Source organism: Macaca mulatta, chromosome 11, assembly GCF_049350105.2.
Source record: "Macaca mulatta isolate MMU2019108-1 chromosome 11, T2T-MMU8v2.0, whole genome shotgun sequence".
In the NCBI taxonomy this organism is placed as follows: domain Eukaryota; kingdom Metazoa; phylum Chordata; class Mammalia; order Primates; family Cercopithecidae; genus Macaca; species Macaca mulatta.
In genome coordinates, this window is record NC_133416.1 from 116,081,014 (window position 1) to 116,103,109 (window position 22,096).

Here is a 22,096-nt window from a genome sequence, read left to right on the forward strand (position 1 = left end):
GGCCTAGCGCAGTGCCTGGTATAGGTTAATGCAGCTATTATTATTGTCACGGTTGCTATTACTATTATTTGGGGCTGCTTTCAGAGTTCCAGGCGAGGGCTGAATTAAATTAAGATCACTGTCAGAAATCTCACCCCCATCTCTCAAGGAATTGTACCTCACCTATATTCAGCATCATCTTGCAAACTCAGTTCAAGAGAAAGAAAGAAATCAGAAAGATTTTTAGAACAATGGAAGTCCCAACCCCAAATGACTAGATACATACATTTCTGTAAAAATGGAGCGACAGCTGTTTGAAACAGCAGGTATACTGGAGAAAAGACTAAGAGTTAGAAGATCTAGTTTAGAGTTTTTTTGTCTATTTGCTGTAGGCCCTTTAACAAGTCAGCCCCTCTGGGCTTCAGTTTTCTCATCAATAAAAAGAGGATATAGCAGAGAATGCAAATGCCCACCAACATTCTGTTTCCTTTTTCATAGTGCAAAGTTGTCCTTAGATGTGGCTGCCCAGACAGGGACTACATTTCCCAGCTCCCCTTGCATCTAGGTGGGACCATGTGACTTGCATTCACCAATGGCATATGAGCTGACTATTCCCAGCCAAGGTATTCAAGAAGTGACTGTGCAGTCTCCACTTGCCTTTTGCAAGTCTATTGAGTGTATGTAGAAGACTTCAAAGCCCTAGAGGATAGCAGAGCCACCAGCTGGACAAAAACTGGGCCCAGAATTCCACTTGCCAACCAGAAAAGTCATTCTGAACTATTGTGTTAGAGAGAGAGAAGCTCCTATCGTGCTATGTTACTGAAATTGTGGGCTTCATTTGTTTCAGCAGCTGGTATCATCCTGACTAATACAGGGATTCATTATAGTCCTGTGATTATTGGGAGGAATAAATGTGATATTGCATGGAGCACAAAGCCTGCCACACAGTTAAGCTTAATAATTATTAATACTTATTGTCATTACCAGAAATTTTTGTAGTAGTTACCATACATGAGAACTACCCATCTCTAGGCTTATTTTAGTACCTACTGGCTGTAAAGTGTTTCATGCATGTGCCCATGAAATGATGAGTATGTGGCAAGATCTCAGCAGAGGGTGTGGTTTATGCAGAGCTGAGATGAAGAGATCATTTAAACTCCCGGAGCAGCCACGCCTGAAGTCCGATTTAATCCTCTGAAACGTATTTATTCCTCTCTTTTACTCAAGCCAGTTTGAATTGGGTTTCTGTCGCTTGCAACTTAAGAGTCTCAATTAGTGCAATATAATCACTTTAAGTGTAGATTTTGCAATGATGGGGCCAATGTATCCTCCAATCCCCAGTTATCTCCCCAGAAAACATCTCAGAAGTGTCTGTCTGGAGGAAATCTAACACTCCATACTGGGGCTACCCCAGGCCATAGCTCCCTTGTCTCATTTTCTGATTTAAAAAAATAATCTTAAAAGGTGGCTTTGGTATCCTTCTCCATCCCCTCCCCACCAAAATAGAGTGGACTGTAAGGTGTCAGGTAGCAAAAGCTGAAATCTCTTAAAGGATACCTACGAAACACAGCACGGCAAAGAGGAGGAGCGGGACAGCCGAGAGGATGAGCAGCCAACGCCAGCCCAGGCTGGGCATCACGAACACAGCCAGGACGACCTCGAACACTGTCCCAATGGCCCAGAAAACCTGGCACGGGAGAATCAGGGTTAGTGGTGGGGGAAGCATGGTCCTCACAGTGAGGAATTATGGGGGCACTGTGGACAAGGGTATCTCTATGGGTAAGGGGTTATTGGAGTCAGCAAGGTTAGAATAGTCACCCTTTCCCTGTGGTCTGTATGGTTGAGCCAGGGCTGCCATGTTGCCCAGCTTACGAGGGTACCATCTACACTGTATAATATTTGCATGTCACCCGCTGGAGCTGGGCAATGTGGCAGCTCTGGTTAAGGAGATCAATATGACCAATATTACGTGATATCAAATTGGTAGTGAACACATTGGTGTTCTCTCTCTCTCTCTCTCTCTCTCTGTCTTGCTCTGTCGCTCAGGCTGGAGTACAGTGTCCCAATCATGGCTCACTGTAGCCTCAACCTCCCAGGCTCAAGATCAGCTGGTCTAGATGTGTTTCTTTTTCTTCCACTCCTCCTCCTCCTCCTCCTCTTCTCCTCCTCCTCCTCCTTCTCCTCCTACTCCTTCTCCTCCTCCTCCTCCTCCTCCTCCTCCTACTTCTTCTCTCTTCCTCTTCCTCTTCTTTTTTTTTTTTTTTTTTTGGCAGAGTCTTGCTCTGTTGCCTAGGCTGGAGTGCAATGGCACGATCTCAGCTCACTGCAACCTCCGCCTCCTGGGTTCAAGCAATTATCCTGCCTCAGCCTCCTGACTAGCTGGTATTACAGTCCACCACCACACCTGACTAATTTTTTGTATTTTTTAGTAGAGATGGGGTTTCACAATGTTGGCCAGGCTGGTTGCAAACCCCTGATCTCAGGTGATCCAAATGCCTTGACCTCCCAAAGTACTGGGATTATGGGCATGAGCCACCGTGCCTGGCCTTTTTTTTTTATTATTTATTTTTATTATTATTATTATTTTTTAAATAGATGGGGTCTTGCTCTACCACTCAGGCTGGAGTGCAGTGATGTGATCACACCTCACTACAGCCTCAAACTCCTGGCCTCAAGTGATCCTCCTGCCTCGGCCTCCCAAAGTCCCAGATGCATTTCAATATTTAAACAACGGATTCTTCCACATCAGTGTGGATCAGTGGAGCATCACCCTAATTGGTAAGAAGCAGATGTAGTCAGGATGTTGGGCTGTGGGATCAATGCAATTAAAATTGTCAGTGTGGTTATAGTGATTGGGGACATCAGAGTGGGTTCATTGGCATCACTGTTGGAATCAATGTCCAGCATGGGCAAATAAACCATTCTGCCACTGTGTGGAGGGGGCCACTGGGCAGCTGCATGAGGCAGGGAGTCATGGAGCCATTGTATTTTCTCTGAGATCTTTCAGATCATGGTTAGAAAATGGGTCACGGGACCCTGGAAGAAAAACTTGAGAGGAACTAGCTGGACCACGAAAGTTTTAAGGCAGTCTATAGGCCACAGAAATGGTCAAGAATGGAAATTCTTGACCAAAAAGACAAGTGGTGGGTGACGATATGGGTGTGGGCCGGAGTTTGGTCTACTAATGCCACACATTAGCCATACCAGCTCTCAGATACAAGCTATTTACAGTTCAAGAAAACATACTCTTCCATACCCTTGCTGACATTTTTTTTTTGAGGGATGATAGATTGAATGTTCTTGTCAATTGAAGAATTTGTCCATATTGCAAAACTGGCATGTCAGAAATGATGTAACTGATCCTTTTACAACTTTACATATTGAGTCTGTAATATTTTTTTCTTAAACTCCCTTTTCCTTGGCCTGTGGCTCAAGACATCTGAGAACCTCCTGCCGGAATCCACACGCTCTAGAGACCCAGGCTGCTCTCCTCCTTACCTCAATCAGCAAAATACATTTAGCTCTGGCTTTCATGGGAAGGAACTCAGCATACAGCGTCACCCTGGAAATGTAAAAGGGACAGAAAAAGAGTTAAGATCAGAACTGGGTGGGCAAATGGCTACCGTTTTCTGAATTTCCTGCCAACATTCCTCCAAGGGTGGTCAGTGAACCACTTACATCAGAATTTCCTGAGATGATGATGGTTAAATATACAGATCTCTAGCTCCCTCCCTCCCCAGACCTTCAGAAACAAACTCCCAGGGATAAGGCCCTGACATCTGCATTTTTATTTTATTGTATTTATTTATTTATTTATGAGTTGGTGTCTCACTCTGTCACCCTGGCTGAAGTGCAATCATAGCTCACTGCACAACCTTGAACTCCTGGGCTTAAGTGATCCTCCTGCCTCAGCCTCCAGCGCAGCTAAGACTACAGCCATGCACCACTACTCCTGGCTAATTATTATTATGATGATTTGTACAGATGTATGTTACCCAGGCTGGTCTCGAACTCCTGGCCTCAAGTGATCCTCCCATCTCGGACTCCAAAAGCGCTAGGAATATAGATGTGAGGCACCATGCCCGGCCTCACCTGCATTTTTGACTCACCAAGTGATTCTCAAATTTCCTAACTGCTGTCATTGAGCCCTACCCATAATCCAATAAGTCCAGGGAAAAATGTTTTTTGGCAGGAACTCTTCAACTTGAGCCCTTCTCAGCATACCAGGGCACACAATGTCAACCTGTCCCATCACTGGTGACATTAGTCTTCATCACCTGATCAAGCTGGTGATGGAGATTACCAGCTTGGTAATCTGGTCTGACAGATTTCTCAACCCTAAGTTATAATTTCCCATTTGTGATTAAGAATATTTCCCCTTTGTGGGGAAGTATTCAGAATATGCCAATATCCTGTTCCCCACATAACCTCTACTCACCAGCTTTAGCCATTGACTATCTCTATCTATGTCATCTACAACTGTGATGGTAACAAATGGTTGTTTTTGTTTGTTTGTTTTGTTTTTTGAGACAGGGTGCATGGTGTGATCATGGCTCACTGCAGCTTCAACCTTCCAGGCTCAAGCCATCCTCTTACCAGCCTCCAAGACTACAGGTGCTGGGACTATAAACACATGCCACCACGCCCTGGTAATTTTTATTTTTTTTTATTATTGTGGAGATAAGGTCGCACTATGTTGTTCATGCTGGTCTCAAACTCCTGGGCTCAAGCTATCTTCCTGCCTTAACTTCCCAAAGCGCTAGGATTACAGGCATGAGCCACTGCGCCCAGCCCCACAAATGGTATTTTTTATTTTTGTCATTCCTTCTGTATTTATTAGTTGACATTTAACTGTAAGAAAGAGATTTTCCTTCTTTCCTTTATCTTATCTGTCTATCCATTTAATCGGTATGGACTTGTGGAGTCCTATTTATGCAGTGGGTTGTAGCCCGTTACTATTTTGATGCTCAGAAAAGCTTTTCCTCCTCCCCTTTATCTGTCTTATCTATCTATCTAGTATCTATCTATCTATCTATCCATTTAATCAATAAGGACTGGAAGATTCCAATTTTATTCCATGAGTTACAGCCTATTATTATTATTATTATTAGTAGTAGTAGTAGTAGTAGTAGTAGTATTTTGAGACAGGGTCTTACTCTGTTGCTCAGGCTGAAGTGCAGTGGCACACAATCTTGGCTCACTGAAACCTCCACCTCCTGGGTTCAAGCAATTCTCCCACCTCAGCCTCCTGAGTAGCTGAGATTACAGGTGCCCGCCACCATGCCTGGCTAATTTTTGTATCTTTTGGTAGAGATAGGGTTTCACCATGTTTCCCAGGCTGGTCTCAAATTCCTGACCTCAAGTGATCTGCCCGCCTCAGCCTCCTAAAGTGCTGGAATTACAGGTGTGAGCCACCACACCCGGCCTGCAACCTGTTATTATTTTGATGCTCAGACTGTTCCAGATCTGCCCAGTGGGAGCCCCTTCAAGCTCATTCTTATTGTTTTTTTGGCATGTCTCCATCATTCCTTGAGGTCTTCCCTATTTTCTAGCACAAGATATCCAGCTCATCTTGTACTTCCTCTACTCCAGCCCTGGAGTCTGTCATCACCTTTCTAAGAAGCCCTGGTTCCCTTTGGCAGAAGATGGTATTTAGAAACCAAGACCTCTGTGCTCAGTGTGCTCATTGCTCCTGGGGTATCACTGCTGCTGCACCCTCTTGGCGGACACAGCTAAGAGATTATCTGTCTCTCTATCTATCTCTATCTTACTTATCTCCTTGTCTCTTCACATACTCACCATATCTATAACTATCTGTGTATATTTATTTAAAAACGAGTTCATACTGATACTTTCTATTTCAGTTCATCACCTTGGGGTTCATTCTAACCTTCCTCACTTGCATGCTGCAATTTCCTTCTCTAAGAATGGGAAATCTGGTCTCATTATCCTCAATACAGTTACATCTTTGCTCAATTTACTTGTTTCCTTAATGTGAGCAATGTCCCAACTGCACTGGCTGCCTCCTCTGTCTGCTGCTTCCATGCTTTCCTCCTTTTCACTTCCTCAACCTTTGGGCATGCTGGACATGGAAGGGAACTTTTAAATCAATCCCTGCTCCCACCTACCCCATGCTGCCTTCAATTTTGCTAGAAAGATGAGGCCTTCTTTCTTCTCATATCTCCCACCTAAGCCAGGCATCTGAGCTACTAAATGGCCTCATGTTATTCTCCTAGCTCTTCTTAAGGGGTGGGGGGTTGGGGGACAAAGGGAAGTTAATTTCCTTTAACTCTTTGAAGGCAGATGGTGCTGGGGACCCATTTAGATCTCCTAGGATCCCTTTACTAGGTCTGCGTGCCCACCTTGCGCTTCTGCTAATGGCTCATACCTGCAACCTTCTCTTATGGATACTCTTGAGCAACTGAAGCTGCATCACCCCAGAGGTACCTAGGAGTCATGCCCATCTCCCCAGGGCAGGCTGCAGACTGGCATGTATGTGTATAAAAGGCCCACCCCCTGGTATTGGGGGAGGGGGTGGGGGTCAGACCCTGTGGAGCAATGAACACTCCTTAGCTCCCTGTGTGCTCAGGTAAGTCCAGAAGAAACCACGTCCTTGTGAACTTCTTCCCTGTATCTTTCTCTTAGCATCTTTCACTCTTGTAGCTTCCTCCCAAGAACACTCTCAATAAATCACTTATAGAGAAATCTCTGCCCCCAGTTCTGTCTACTTCTATGCAGCCCAATCAATGGGTTTCCCTACAGAGCATTTCACTTTTCAAAAGGTGGCCTCAGCAATACCACTGATATTTAGACACAGTTCTTTCTATCATCAGTAAAAGTCCTTGTTAGGATTCCGAGCAAAGGCACCTCTATCCAAAGCAAGAAGAATTCTCAGGAGCCTCAGAAGAAGGGCTAGGGCTTCAGTAGTTCAGTGGGACTCTCTTTAGAGAAAAGCAAGAAGAAAATGTTAATGCTAGCTAGTCTCACTTCATAGTGTATTTTAGTACGTTCCCTCTTTCTGTCTTAGTCTTTCTTTTTCTCTCTGTATGAATCCCTAGCTGAGATCATACTCAAGAATGCCTATTATAAATCTGATTTATAAACAAGCATTTCCATGCCATTTAATAGGCTCTTGCACACATCTATTCTATCACATGCATGAACCATACTATCCTTAATAATAGCAATCTTTTACTGAGTATCTACTATGTGTTTAACACTACTCTAGATGTTCTGCATGGATTACCTCACCCAATAAGAATTGCAAGTCATGGGGATAAGTAATTACAATTCCCTGTGTGTGTGTGTGTGTGTGTGTGAGAGAGAGAGAGAGAGAGAGAGAGAGAGAGAGAGAGAGAGAGAGATGGTTTGGCTCTTGGCCCCACTCAAACCTCATGTTGAAATGTAACTCGCAGTGTTGGGGGAGGGACCTGGTAGGAGGTAACTGGCTCATGGGGGTGGTTTTCCCCCTCGCAGTTCTCATGATAGTGAGTGAGTTTTCATGAGATCCAGTTGTTTAAAAGTGTGTAGCACTTCCCTCTTCACTCTCTCTCTCCTGCTGCCATGTGAAGATATGCTTGCTCCATCTTTGCCTTCCACCATGCTTGTAAGTTTCGTGATTCCTCCCCAGTCATACCTCCTGTACAGCCTGTGGAACTGTGAGTCAATTAAACCTCTTTTCTTTAAAAAGTACCCAGTCTTAGATAGTTATTTACAGCACTGTGAGAATGGACTACCACCATTTTCATATCTACATCTATCAACAACAGAAAAGTTGTTACTTGGCCAGGATTGCACAGCTAGTAAGTTAGTAAGCAGAAGAGCCAACATTTTAAACTAGGTTTGTCTATATCATGCAACCCATGAATCACTTCCCTGTTGGGATGGTTTCACAGTTACAAACAACACTTCCTTAGACATCTTTAGGCTGAAAGTCGTTGTCTTCACATTGTTTCCTTAGGACAGATCCCCCTAAGTAGAATTTGAGTCGGAGGGTATGCCTGTTTTTATGATTTGAGATATATACTACCAAAGTGCTTCTCCAAAAAGTTGTTCCAATTTATATTCCTTCCAGTACCTCACTCATCAGAAAACCATGGGGAATTTCATTAACTAAACCCTGATAATAGAAACCAAGATTATAGTGGTTGCTAAAGATTGCAGCAATTATCACGGATGACTTTGATATTTTATTCTATTTGCCGAATGGTATGCTTATATTATTTTTAAAAATCAATAGTAATACCATGTTTACCTTTCCCTCACCAAATTGAAGTCAAACTACTAATCATGCAAAAATGTGCAGTAGGCTATTCTAAGGGCAAAGCTGTTTCTATCCTTAGAGATCAAGGATTTGTTTTTATAATAAAGCTATAACCTATTTAATGAAGTCGTTTCATTCTGTTTTTTTCAGTGATAGAGTATTATATGAATGCAATCTCATTGTAAAATAATTTACCAATACATAAGCATGCAGAGTGTATGATGATTTTTCCTATCCCTATGACCCCAACTTCCATTTCCCTTCCTGAAAGCCATAACTACTATTCAGAGTTTGCCTTGCAATCTTTCGGGGTTTTTTTTTTTTTTTTTTTTTTTTTTTTTCTGACACAGAGTCTCACTCTCTCATTCAGGCTGGAGTGCAGTGGTGTGATCTCAGGCTCACTGCAACCTCTCTCTCCCAGGTTCAAACAGTTCTCCTGACTCAGCTTCCCAAGTAGCTGGGATTGCAGGTGCACGCCACAACGCCCAGCTAATTTTATTGTATTTTTAATAGAGATGGGGTTTCATTATGTTAGCCAAGCTGGTCTCGAACTCCTGACCTCAAGTGATCCACCCGCCCCGGCCTCCCAAAGTGTTGGGATTACAGGCATAAGCCACTGTGTCTGGCCTGCAATCTTTCAGCCTCTTTTCTATGAAAAATAAATACATAAATTTAACATGCTATTTCTTTCTTTCATTTTCCCTTCTCTTTCCTTACCTCTCTCCTATCTTTTCCTCCCTCTCTTCTTTCCTTTTTTTTGAGACAGAGTCTCGCTCTGTCAGCCAGGCTGGAGTACAGTGGTGCAATCTCGGCTCATTGTAAGCTCCGCCTCCCGGGTTCACACCATTCTCCTGCCTCAGCCTCCCGAGTAGCTGGGACTACAGGCGCCCACCACCGCGCCTGGCTAATTTTTGTATTTTTAGTACAGATGGGGTTTCACCGTGTTAGCCAGGATGGTCTCAATCTCCTGACCTCATGAGCCGCCCACCTCGGCCTCCGAAAGTGCTGGGATTACAGGTGTGAGCCACTGCACCTGGCCTCTTTCCTTCATTTTTTTTTTTTCCTTAACACACAGCACACTATCAGCGTTCCACCCAAACATCCCCATTCTTAGCACATCCATGCATGCCAGCCCACCTTCCAACTGCCAGTACCTGTGACTGTTTCCAGAGAACTTTCTTTTTTTTTTTTTTTGAGACGGAGTTTTGCTCTGTCGCCCAGGCTGGAATGCAGTGGCACGATCTCAGCTTACTGTAGCCTTGACCTCCTGGGGTAGATGATCCTCCCACCTCAGCCTCCTGAGTAGCTGGGACTACAGGTGTGCACCACCACACTTGGCTAATTTTTGTATTTTTTGCAGAGACAAGTTTTCACCATGTTGCCTAGGCTGGTCTTGAATGCCTGAGTCAAGCGATCTGCCTGCTTCAATCTCCTCCTAAAGTGCTGGGATTGCAGGCATGAGCCACCACGCTCAGCTGAGCATTATTCTTAACAGCTGCATAGCCTTCCTCATCTCGGTAGTATCATCATTTATTTAACTGCCCCCTATTGATGAATGCTTAGGTTGTGTTCAGTTTCTTGCTTTTGCCACCTGTGCTACAAGAAACGTCTTTTCCTATAATTGTTGTGCCCCACATTTGGCCATTATTTATAGCAGTTCATTATGAAAACAAGCTACTTGATCTTTATCCAAAATATGGCAATTATTATAATCAGACTGAAAAATAAAAGAATGAGCAATGAAATTAGCAATGCCAAGAATCAGCTGATTCTGGCATAAATAAATTCCCACTGCAAATAATCACATTTACAGCACTGGGCAATTAGAGGCTTGCCATTTGGATCACGTGTTTGGAAAGAAAGAACCTGTGATCTCAGCCTGGCATTTCTGCCTGGTCTTTGGAGGAACGAGGACAGCCTTTGTGTATAAGCTCATTGTTGACACCAATTTGAAGATCATTCTAGGGCAGGTTTCAAGGTAGAACAGCTGGGCAGCTACCTGAGGTATTGTCTTTAAGAGCAGCTAAAACACAAGGAGGGCGTGGGTTACCTTACTCCAGGTTTCCCCTCGCAGCGGCTTACATAAATGGTGTTTGACTGCGGTGCATGGCGCCCTCTACTGGAAGTAAAACATATTGGCCCAGTGCCAACCTGTATTGGTATTTTCGTGGAGAGACAGGGCGCAGTAAGAGGTGATTATCATTTCGTTGGTGCTTATTTGCATTTTCCAAATTTTCTAAAACAAAAGTGTGCTGTCTGTAATGACAAAAATAAAATTGTATTTAATTCCCTTGCTTGAATTAAAGTCTATTCCTTCTTGATGTCCCTCTGTAGACAGAAAGTGTAATTATCTGGGATTCTACATGTGATTTCTCTTACCTGCCTTAAAGGGAATATAAACCTGTTAAGAACCACCAGCTCTACACACCAGAGTCATTCTCCAAATCAGTACCAGAGACGCCGTGGACATAAATGATTTAACAGGACCTTCTGACTATATATGCTAGAAACCCCTTTGAAATTGTTGTTCAACATGGTTAGGGCTTTGGCACCAGACACACCTGGATTTGAACCCAGTTATAACTGGCTTGCCAAAGTTGCTCCAATACTTTCCTTCCCAGTATCTATGCACCTTTGCAGTGTGACTGCAGCACGTCCCATCAAGAGTTCATTTTCCCCTCCCTGGGATCTGGGTGGCCTTGTGACTTGCTTTGACCATCAGAATGTAGCAGAAATGATGTTATGCTAGTTCCAAGCTTAGGCCTCGAGAAGCTTTGTGGCTTCTGCTTGCTGCCGTCCACCCCTGTCCAGGTGCCATGGGACCAGGTGCCCGGGTGCCCCCTGATTCAGTGGACTGAAGACATTTGAGCAAGCCCCATAGAATCTAGAGGAGCCACCAAACTGCCTCACTGCAGAATCATGAGTTGAATTAATCATTGTTTTAAACCATGAATGCAAAGGTGGTTTGTTACAAAGTAGAAGCAAACCCTACATTCTACTTTTTTTTTTTTTTTTATTTTAGTCAGAGTCTCACTCTCTCACCCAGGCTGGAGTGTAGTGGTGCAGTCTCAGCTCACTACAACCTCTGCTTCCCGGGTTCAAGCGATTCTCCTGCCTCAGCCTCCCAAGTAGCTAAGATTACAGGTGTGCACCACCATGCCTGGCTAATTTTTGTATTTTTAGAAGAGATGGGGTTTTGCCATGTTGCCCAGGCTGGTCTCAAACTCCTGGCCTCAAGTGATCCACCCGCCTCAGCCTCCTAAAGTGCTGGAATTACAGGCGTGAGCCACTGTGCCCAGGCCTCCTACACTACACGTAATAACCATCTGACCAGGCATGATGACTCACACCTGTAATCCCAACACTCTGGGAGGCCAAGATGGGAGGATCACTTGAGTTCAAGAACAGCCTGGGTAACACAGTGAGACCGCCCACTCTGTCCTCTAGCCCATCTCAACAAAAAATTTAAAAAATTAGCTGGGTGTGGTGGCACACACTTTAGTGACTCTAGAAGCTGTGGTGGGAGGATCGCTTGAGCCCAGAAGTTTGAGGCTGCAGGGAGGTATGATCGTGTTGCTGCACTCCAGCCTCGGCAACAGAGCAAAATCTGGTTTCAAAAATAATAATAACAACTATCTGACCTCCAGCAAGCCCCTTGTGAGCTCTCAGCCTCGGTTTTCGCATCTGTTATATGGGGATAAAACAGTTGTTCAGTGGACCAAGTAAGGTAGTCTGAGAAGAACATTGAGCAAAGTGCCCAGCACTTGGTAAACTCCATTATCATCATCATCATCACTATTAAGGCTAATGTTGTTGTTCTTATCACCAAGAATGAGAATCTCTACTTTGGGGGAAGGAAGAAAAGAATGAGGAAGGGAGGAGAGAAGAAGGGTCATAGAAAAGCACAGATCAGGGTAGAGGAACAGGATCCTTAATGACCTAGTTGACTTTTTTTTTTTTTTTTTGAGATGGAGTTTCATTCTTGTTGCCCAGGCTGGAGTGCAATGGCATGATCTCAGCTCACCCCAACCTCTGCCTCCCGCATTCAAGCGATTCTCCTGCCTCAGCCTCCCGAGTAGCTGGGATTACAGGCATGTGCCACCACACCCAGCTAATTTTGTATTTAGTAGAGACGGGGCTTCTCCATGTTGGTCAGGCTGGTTTTGAACTCCCCACCCCAGGTGATCCACCCGCCCCGGCCTCCCAAAGTGCTGGGATTACAGGCGTGAGCCACCACTCCCAGCCCTAATTGACATTTATACTTAAAATTCAGAGTACATTACAAGGACTTCTGGTTGTTGAGCTTTTAAGAATTACACAGCAAAATCTTTTTCATCTGATTTTATGGGTTGCTGCAATAGGGTATAGCTACTGTAAATTAATGGAAACTTTTAATTGCATTTAATCACATCAAAATATCTCCAACTAAATGTTTCCAAATAATGAACTTAAGGGAGTCATTTTTGTAACTAGATAGGAACATTGTATAATTAAGACATTATTTTTATGTAAGTGGATAGAGTTACAGTGGTGGGAAGCCAGTGGCTCTCTTGGGTGGCTAAATATTTCTTCTGTAATTTCGTTTCTAGTTTTTATTTGCCCTCCTCATAGATAAAAGAGCTATTTAGGCTGGGTGGGGTGGCTCACACCTGTAATCCCAGCACTTTGGAAGGCTGAGGCAGGCGAATCGCTTGAGGTCAGGAGTCCGAGACCAGCCTGGCCAACATGGTGAAACCCCATCTCTATTAAAAATACAAAAATTAGCCAGGTGTGGTGGCATGCTCCTGTAATCCCAGCTACTCGGGAAGCTGAGGTGGGAGGATAGCTTGAACCCAGGAGGTGGAGGTTGCAGTGAGCCAAGATATCATGCCACTGCATTCCAGCCCGGGTGACAAAAAAAAAAAAAAAAAAAAAAAAAAAATGCTATTTAGTGGAGTAGTTCAGAGAATAGGTTTGGAGGGTCAAGTGATGTCTAAACCTTAGCTCTGCCATTTACTAGCTATGTGACCTTGGGCATGCTACTTAGTTTCTACAAAGCTCCAGCTTTTGTACCTGTGAAGTGGAGATGATCCTAAGATGTTATGAGCATTAAAGTGGTAATATATGTAAAGCACGAGGCTCAGTGTCTGGAATGTAGTAATAGCTCAATAACCAAACGGAAGGGCTATAGCAGTGTTCAATACATGAAATGGGGAAGAGGTAGGGAGCAGGCAGGCAAGCCAGGGACCCTTAAGATAAGCATGAGATAAAGGGGAAAGGTCCTCCTAGCTCCTCTGTGTCCTTTGTTTTATTCCCCTGGTGTCCTGTGCCATTACCCCAGAGCCCCACAGGAAGAATCTCTCTTCCTCTTTGTAGTCCCGCCCCTTTGCTGTTTTAGGGTGTGGTTTTCTCTGTTCCAGTTACTCCACCCTTGCAATCCCATCTGCTTATAAGCTTCCAGAGGCTTCTCAAAATTCTGAGTCACTGATGGCACTGTTTTCTTGCTCTCCAGCACTGTTTATTCTATTTCTTAACTGGGCATCTTGAGGCATGCCTGTAATCCTAGCACTTTGGAAGGCCAAGGCAGGCAGATCACTAGAGGTCAGGTATTCAAGACCAGCCCAGGCAACATAGTGAGACCCCAATCTCCACCAAAAAGTAGAAAAAATTAGCTGAGCATGGTGGTGTGTGCCTGGAAGGCTGAGGCAGAAGGATCACTTAAGCCTGGGAGTTCGAGGCTGCAGTGAGCCATGATTGTGCCACTGTACCCCAGCCTGGGTAACAGAGCAGACCCTGTCTCTTGCAGAAAGAAAAGATTTATTCTATTTCTTACTACTTCTATGTCATTTCCAGGAAATGTGGAAGAAGAAGAAATAGCAAATGTCTCTTCTCATTCAACCTTCTTGAACAAGAATTTCTGTGGGCATTCTGCATATTTAATTCCTTTTTCTTTCCTTATATAAGAAGAAAATCCAGTGACTGTTTGAAGTCTATTTCTGCTGGCATCTCTCTGAGCGTCCCTGGTAAGGGAATTTGATTTGCTGTTCTGTGAGTACATTCCTCCCAGCCACTAGGGGAAAACTGTATCGTACTCAATGAACTCATCATACTCATGAATAGGGCAGTGGTTGTGTCTGCAGGAATTCCTGGAGCTGAGCCAGAAGTGGAGCACATTGTCCACAAGCCCCTGCCAGCCCAGATTTATGGCTGCGGCTCCGTTAATAGCCTTTGCTTCAAGCTCCAGTGGTTTGTAAGCTCATCCCAGATCCAGAAGTGTATGTCAAATGTCTACTCTACAGAGCCCTGGAGGAATTAATCATGAATCAAGGAGGGAAGGACTGAGGAGAGCTGAGAGCCACTCACCATCCTCCAGCCTCCCAAGTGGCAGGAGGAGGCTGGGGGTTTGCTCATGTGTTAAATCCATGTGGTCATGTCTCCCCTGTCCCTGTTCTGTCTACAGTGATACCTTGAGTCATTCATCCGTCATCCATCATCCATCACAATGACACTTGAGCTTCTTACTAGCCTTCAGCAGATCAAATGCTTGTTAATAAGTCTTAAGTGCTCTGCCAGGCACTGTCCTGGGCATTTTACAGAATGTTGTCATTTAATGACGATTATTTTAAGGGACCTCATGAGGTAGGGAAGTTGTTCCATTTTAGAGATGAGGAAACAGATGTAGGAAGGTTCAGTGACTTGCCTGAGGTCATATAGCTATTATGTGACAGAGCAACCAGGATTCAAACCCAAGCAGTCTGGTTTCAGAGCCTATGATCTATTTTAGAATTAGCATTACCCTGGCTGGGCGCGGTGGCTCATGCCTGTAATCCCAGCAGTTTGGGAGGCTGAGGCCGGCAGATCACAAGGTCAGGAGATCGAGACCATCCTGGCTAACACAGTGAAACCCCGTCTCTACTAAAAGTACAAAAAAAAATTAGCCAGACATGGTGGCGGGCACCTGTAGTCCCAGCTACTCCGGAGGCTGAGGCAGGAGAATGGCGTGAACCCAGCAGGCGGAGGCTGCAGTGAGCTGAGATCCGGCCACTGCACTCCAGCCTGGGCGACAGAGCGAGACTCCGTCTCAAAAAAAAAGAATTAGTATTACCCTTCTAGGCCGGGTGCGGTGGCTCAAGCCTGTAATCCCAGCACTTTGGGAGGCCGAGACGGGCGGATCACGAGGTCAGGAGATCGAGACCATCCTGGCTAACACGGTGAAACCCCGTCTCTACCAAAAAAGACAAAAAACTAGCCGGGCGAGGTGGCGGGCGCCTGTAGTCCCAGCTACCCGGGAGGCTGAGGCAGGAGAATGGCGGGAACCCGGGAGGCGGAGCTTGCAGTGAGCTGAGATCCGGCCACTGCACTCCAGCCTTGGCGACAGAGCGAGACTCCGTCTCAAAAAAAAAAAAAAGAAAAAGAAAATGACCATAGATAATACATAAATGGAGGGTGCGATGTGTTCCAATAAAACTTTATTAACAAAACCAGTCAGCAGGTCGAATTCTGCCCATATGCCATAGTGTGCCAATTTCTGCTTCAGGGCCCATCACAAATAGGAAGTCCTCCTCAATCCCCCAGGAGACAGTGGCTTCTTCCTACAGCTCTGAATATTCTCAGTACCTTAAACTACAACACCAGCAAATTACTGCCCGGGTGACATGTGGTCAGCATCATCCCCTGCCTTGTGTTTAGGTTGGAAGAGCGTGGAAAGCAGCATTCATAGTGGCTAAAAGCATGGATGTTGTAGTTACCCACCATGTGATTCAAACAGATGATTTCACTCTCTGAGCCTCAGTTTCCCCAACTGTAAAACAGAGATTGAAATAATACAGTAACACACACCTCTTGGGCTGCTGGGATGCGTCCAAGTGGAACAGTCCATCCATGCTAGATGCATTATTATTTCGCTTGCAACCTTCCAGCCATTGTGTTGTTTTGCTGCTGTTGTTGATCCTAACAATACTGATAATGATGCTATTTTCTTGCTACACCATAGCTCCTTGATCCTGGAAGCCCTGGTATAGCTATCTCTGCACCCCTGCTCCCCCATCTCAGCCCCTACCTCCCGACCCAGGCCATGAACAGTATTTACTTACGACTGGGGAACTCCTCCAATCCCAAAGCCCACCAGGCCCCGGAGCACCAGGATCCAGCTATACACGGGCGCAAAAGCACTAAGGATGCCATAGTACAGCGTCCACAGCACGCTGATCTTCAGTCCCTGCGGAGAAGGAAGACACGGAATCACAAGGGCTTTTCAGCGCCTCCAGGTAGCATTTGCACTGCACTGAAAGCTGCCGATAATGAGGTCACACTAAAGGAAGCCTACACAACCAAAGGGATACTGGAGTCCTCTGTATGGGGAGTGCCAACCCATAGGCGGTGGGTAAGAAAATTGTGAGACATTCTTGGTTGTCCCAATGATTGGCATTGAATGCCAGTCTGGGCCAGATATGTCAGATATTCCACAATACAGGAGACAAAATAGACTTGTCCTGCATCTCATACCATCTTAAATGTTCTGCCCGCTCATCATGCAGCTGAAACTCTGTTTCTGATGATCTACACCTAGACCTTTTGCTCTGTTTCACACATTCAAGACTTTTTTTTTTGGCATAGTTTGAATACACACTTAATTTTTCAGGAACGCCACTTTCAGATAAGTCAAAAGAAAATTTACTTTGTTTTACCCGGAACTTTATAAAATGATTCTTTTCAGAAAACCATGCTGACAATGACAACGCTGTGTGCAGCATTTGAGTCACTGACGGGAAACTTCAGTGTCAGCTTTCATTCACAGGGTTTAGCTATGAATGGACTGACTTAAACCTTATTTTAAAAGGTCAAATGTAAAGAAAAAGCATCAATAATATTCAGTTAAATCCAAACATATTTAAATCAGGGGCAGATATTGACCCCTTGTCATCTAGACAGAGTTGTAAGTAAATATTTGCATATTAAAAATAAATTTTATTTTATTAATGATGTTTTAAATTTATCCCTCCTGGTTAGCACTTTAGAACTGATTTCTTTCTTTTTCTCATTGACAAGTTTATCTTGGCATCATTATTCTAACATCTATTGTACCAGGATAAAGCTATATCAAAGTATAACTGTACTGAGTGATATTTTTACTATGAAGAATAAAACATAATATAAAGGCGGTTTCCTGTGTTGGCAAACTCATTTTGAAGTTATTTTAATGAATGACATACTCTTAGATCCTCCTAATTTGCAAACCAAACAAAGAACTTATTTCTTTCTTTTTATTTATTTTGAGACAGAGTCTCATTCTGTTGCCCAGGCTAGAGTGCAGTGGTGCGATCTCGGCTCACTGCAGCCTCAACCTCCTGGGCTCAAGTTATCATCCCACTTCAGCCTCCCAAGCAGCTGGAAGCATAGATGTGTGCCACCATGCCTGGCTAATTTTTGTATATTTTACAGAGGCGGCGTTTCACCATGTTGCCCAGGCTATTCTCAAACTCCTGGGATCAAGTGATCCACGCACCTCAGCCTCCCAAAGTGCTGAGATTACAGGTGTGAGCCACCACGCCCGGCTGATTTCTTTTTTAAAGTATGTGAGTGACTAGGTTATTTTATCTTTGGAAGTTTTTTCTGGATAGTTAAGAAGGCATTATTCGAATTGTTCACTTTTTTAAAGAAATGGAGTGTTGCTATGTTGCCCACACTGATCTTGAGCTCCTGAGTTCAAGGGATCCTCCTACCTCAGTCTCCTGGTAGCTGGAATTACAGAGGCAAATTTTTGACATTTTTAAAGTAAAGGAGGCATGTGTTCAATAGGGTCAAGAACCACAGAGGGACACAATGCTTCAAGACAAACAGGGGGCCGAGCGCGGTGGCTCACATCTGTAATCCCAGCATTTGGGGAGGCTGGGGCCAGCGGATCACTTGAGGCCAGGAGCTCGAGACTAGCCTGGCCAACATGGTGAAGCCCCGTCTCTACTAAAAATGCAAAAATTAGCCAGGCGGAGTGGCAGGTGCCTGTAGTCCTGGCTACTCGGAAGTCTGAGGCATGAGAATTGCTTGAACCCACGAGGTGGAGGTTGCAGTGAGCCAAGATCATGCCACTGCACTCCAGTCTGAGCGACAGAGTGAGACTCTATCTCAAAACAAAACATAACAAAATAAGAAAGACAAACATGGCACATATTCCTGGAGTGTTAATTACCCTTAGAGATTGAAAAAAAAAATTAAGAATAAACAAATACTATTTTTATATCACAATCAATGCCAAATATGAGAGGGTAAAATGCAAATTTCGCATGCATTTTCAACCTGCTCTGTGAGGTCTGGGGCAGGCCTCTTTCTGCAATACCCTTCCCAGAGCTCCAAGGGTGAGTTCACCTTCCTGTCCCCCAGGGGAATACTTTAGGGCGCAAGTATGAAACATACTGATTTTTTGAAAGTGAATTAAAGGAGATGAGCGAGGAAATTTGGAAGCCTACCAGATGATTTCAGGTCTTTTAGAAAATGACTTTAGGTGGCAGAGAGAGTATTTTAAATAACTTTGCATCTCCTCACAAGAAAGTTATTTCTTTTTCTTCATTTTTATGATTATGTCAAAGAGAAAGAGTCCATGAGGTGCCAGTCTGTTTTTTAACACCTATTTATTTATCTCTATTTGTTTTTATTTATTTATTTATTTATTTGAAATAGAGTCTCGCTCAGTCACCCAGGCTGGAGTGCAGTGGCACGATCTCAGCTCACTGCAACCTCTGCCTCCTGGGTTCAAGCGATTCTCCTGCGTCAGCCTCTGAGTAGCTGGTATTACAGGTTTGCGCCACCATGGCCAGCTAATTTTTGTATTTTTAGTAGAGAAGGGGTTTTGCCATGTTTGTCAGGGTTTCGGCATGTTGCCCAGGCTGGTCTTGAACTCCTGGACTCAAACAATCCACCCGCCTCAGCCTCCTAAAGTGCTAGGATTACAGGCATGAGCCACCACACCCAGCTGACACCTTTTAAGAATAGCTACTCTGCTCTCTATTTAACACAGAAGGCACTGGGACAACCACAACTTAGAATTTAATAACATTGTTTTATTTGTGTTGCATTTATTTTTGCAGACACTTCCTACTTAAGACAATTGTTATTGATCTTCCAATTAAAACTCTATAGTTTCACTTTCCAAAAATATATTCCAATTTTTTTATTAGCCCCATGTTACAGGTGATAGATTTTTAAAAAGCAGTTTGATATGAAGAAAGTTATTAAGTTAAGGACAAGGTGGCTCATGCCTGTAATCCCAGCACTTTGAGAGCTTGAGGCAAAAGGATCACTTGAGGCTAGGAGTTTGAGACCAATCTGGGCAACATAGCGAGAACCTTGGTCTACAAAAATTAAATTTAAGAAAAGAAAGAAGAAAGATATTAAGTACATAAGATAATAGGTGGTACAGGATTGACTAAAGTCTAGGAAGTGATGAAAATAATAAAGCAACATTTTTGCACTCCTAAATCCATGACTGTGACATGGGTACTGGCCATACAGACATTTAATTCCTTTCTTTTGGCTTAAGCTAACTTAATAGGGACTTTCTTCCTTGGCATCCAAGGAGTCTTGAATCAAACACAAGACTTAATTAGCAGCAGTGGGAGAAAAGAAGGCACTGAGATGAGTGCATGGGAATTAACCCTCCTTCAAGGTCTGCTAGGAGCCATATTATCCCCCTGCCAGACAGCAGAGACACACTGATATGTCCTGTTTGGTCGCAGCAGGCGGCAGCTGGCTCTGCATTTGTCTGCTGACGCCACGGCTTTCCAGCTGCCCCAAAACGAGGGCTCAGCAACCCTGTGTAAGGGCTGTCACGGCTATTACAAAAGCAGGGGGTGCTGCCAGCAAGCCCCACCCAAGAGCTTGTGTGGGACTCTGCAGGAATGTCTCACGGGCCTTTGGGCTTCTCATTAACTGTGACTGGCATTCAGTCTAATATCTGTTCTGCCCTTTATAGATTGATAGCTCCTTCCTTCCTCCTTCCTTCTTTCCTCCTTTCCTCTCTCCCTTCTTTTTACATTTATTGAGCATCCCCTGTATATAAGGCTCCAGGGTAGGTGCATAGGCATTATGCATTCATTAATTTGCTCATTTGATAAGCATGTATTGAGCACCTGCTGTATACCAGACACTGACATATATTCTTCACCCATTCATTCATTTATTCAATAAACACATGTTGAACACATGCTGTGGACCCAGCATTAAAGATACTGATATATATTATTCATCCATTCATGCATAAAATATGCATATATTGAACACCTGCTGTTTGCCAGGCCCTGGGCTACCGTAGGGAACATGACAGCCAGAGTCTCTGACTTCATGGAACTTTCATTTGCATTTCATTCACCGCTGTCACATCATTACGCTGGGTCCTCACAGCAGCCCTGTGAACAAAGGTTATTATTTTCATGTCTGCTTTACAAATTAGCAGAGCAAGGGCCCAAGTGGTTGAGCGATCTGCTGAAGATCAGTCTGTGGTGCCAAAGTTGGAGCCAGAACTTCCAACCTCGAATGAGCCACTCCCTTCCTCTAGAGCCTTTGATGGCTCCCTATTACCTCTGACAGAGAACATAAACGCACAATGCAAGTGTAACACAGCAAGGATGGGGGGCCTGGCGGAATTACAGAGAACTTGCCCTGTCTTGTCAGCCTCTGTTCAACTCTAGCCAAAAATTACCATGACAAAATGGATTCCAGGCCCAGATTACCTGATTTTCCAAAAATATCATAATTTTATTTTTATGCAAGATGTCACTTTTGAAATGGAGGCAACTGATTCAAAATCCTTTAAAACATTGTGCAGGATACATAAGACACATCAGGGGGCCATATTTGGCCTATGGGTTACAGTTTGCCACTTGTAGCCTAGAAAGCCTGGCACCCGTGGGCCAAACATGGCCCGTGGTATTCTCTAACATGTTCAACCAAAGGACAATATTCACAGGTCGAGGAGCCCCCAGGGATCCTCAGAGGGAGTCTGAGCGCCTGCCAGGCACCTCCACTTCCTTCTTAAAGATAAGATAGACCTAATAGCTTTTGAACTAGATAGTGACCACTCCATACCATATTCAAAGTGTATTATACACTTTTTCTCCCTTCCTTCTTTCTTCTTTCCTTCCTTCCTTCCTTCCTTCCTTCTTTCCTTCCTTCCTTCCTTCCTTCCTTCCTTCCTTCCTTCCTTCCTTCCTTCCTTCCCTCCCCCCGCTTCCTTCCCTCCCTTCCTTCCCTCCCCCTGCTTCCCTCCCTCCCTTCCTTCTTTTCCTTTCCTTGCTCTGTCACCCAGGCACTTGAGCCCAGGAGTTCAAGGACTGTGCAGTGGTACAATCACAGCTCACTACATCCTCGAAATCCTGGGCTCAAGCGATCCTCTCACTGCAGCCCCCAAGTAGCCTGGACCACAGCCACATGCCACCACGCCTGGCTACATTTTCTTATTTAATCCCCCCATTAAAGTGCCTATTATGGAGTCTGTTTTGCAAATGGGGAAACTGAAGCTCAGAGAGGTGAAGGATCTTGCCCAAGGTCACCTCAGTCAACAGGGGTGCGCTGTGATATAAACCTGGATGTGTCTTCAAGACCACACACCTACAGCTGCCTTCGCCTTTCTGCGGCGGCCACAAACTCCCAGGTGGTAGAAACTCCTGTAGGAACCGAAGTGGCTCACTGAGTCCTAACCCCGTATGTGAATGCCCCGCAACATCACGCAGTGAACGCCCCGGCAGGAACCTTACTGCTGAGCCAGGGCAGATCAAGGAGGTTTTTGGTGGTTGTCAAGGCTCGCCAGCTGCCTGACTTGCCCAGTGTTCCTGGGGGAATTCTGGGGAAGCTTTATAATTAGAATCTGATCTGTCCTTTCTGAGG

General features: G+C 44.6%; 1 protein-coding gene and 1 long non-coding RNA gene across 6 annotated transcripts in view; one reads left to right on the forward strand and one right to left on the reverse strand.

The window, feature by feature from the left end:
* The window catches only part of SVOP (SV2 related protein), a 101,301-nt gene that overhangs the window by 29,197 nt on the left and 50,008 nt on the right, over positions 1-22,096 (reverse strand). For all 5 annotated transcript variants that reach the window (XM_077952674.1, XM_077952673.1, XM_015152697.3 and 2 more), the window contains 3 exon segments: positions 16,315-16,439; positions 3,478-3,541; positions 1,541-1,666 (listed from right to left, as the gene is read on the reverse strand). In XM_077952674.1, the coding sequence (XP_077808800.1) occupies positions 1,541-1,666; positions 3,478-3,541; positions 16,315-16,439 (315 nt within the window).
* LOC144333025 (uncharacterized) lies at positions 5,130-21,544 on the forward strand. The gene is made up of 2 exons (XR_013401331.1): positions 5,130-5,383; positions 19,626-21,544. It is a non-coding gene; the product is annotated as an uncharacterized LOC144333025 (long non-coding RNA).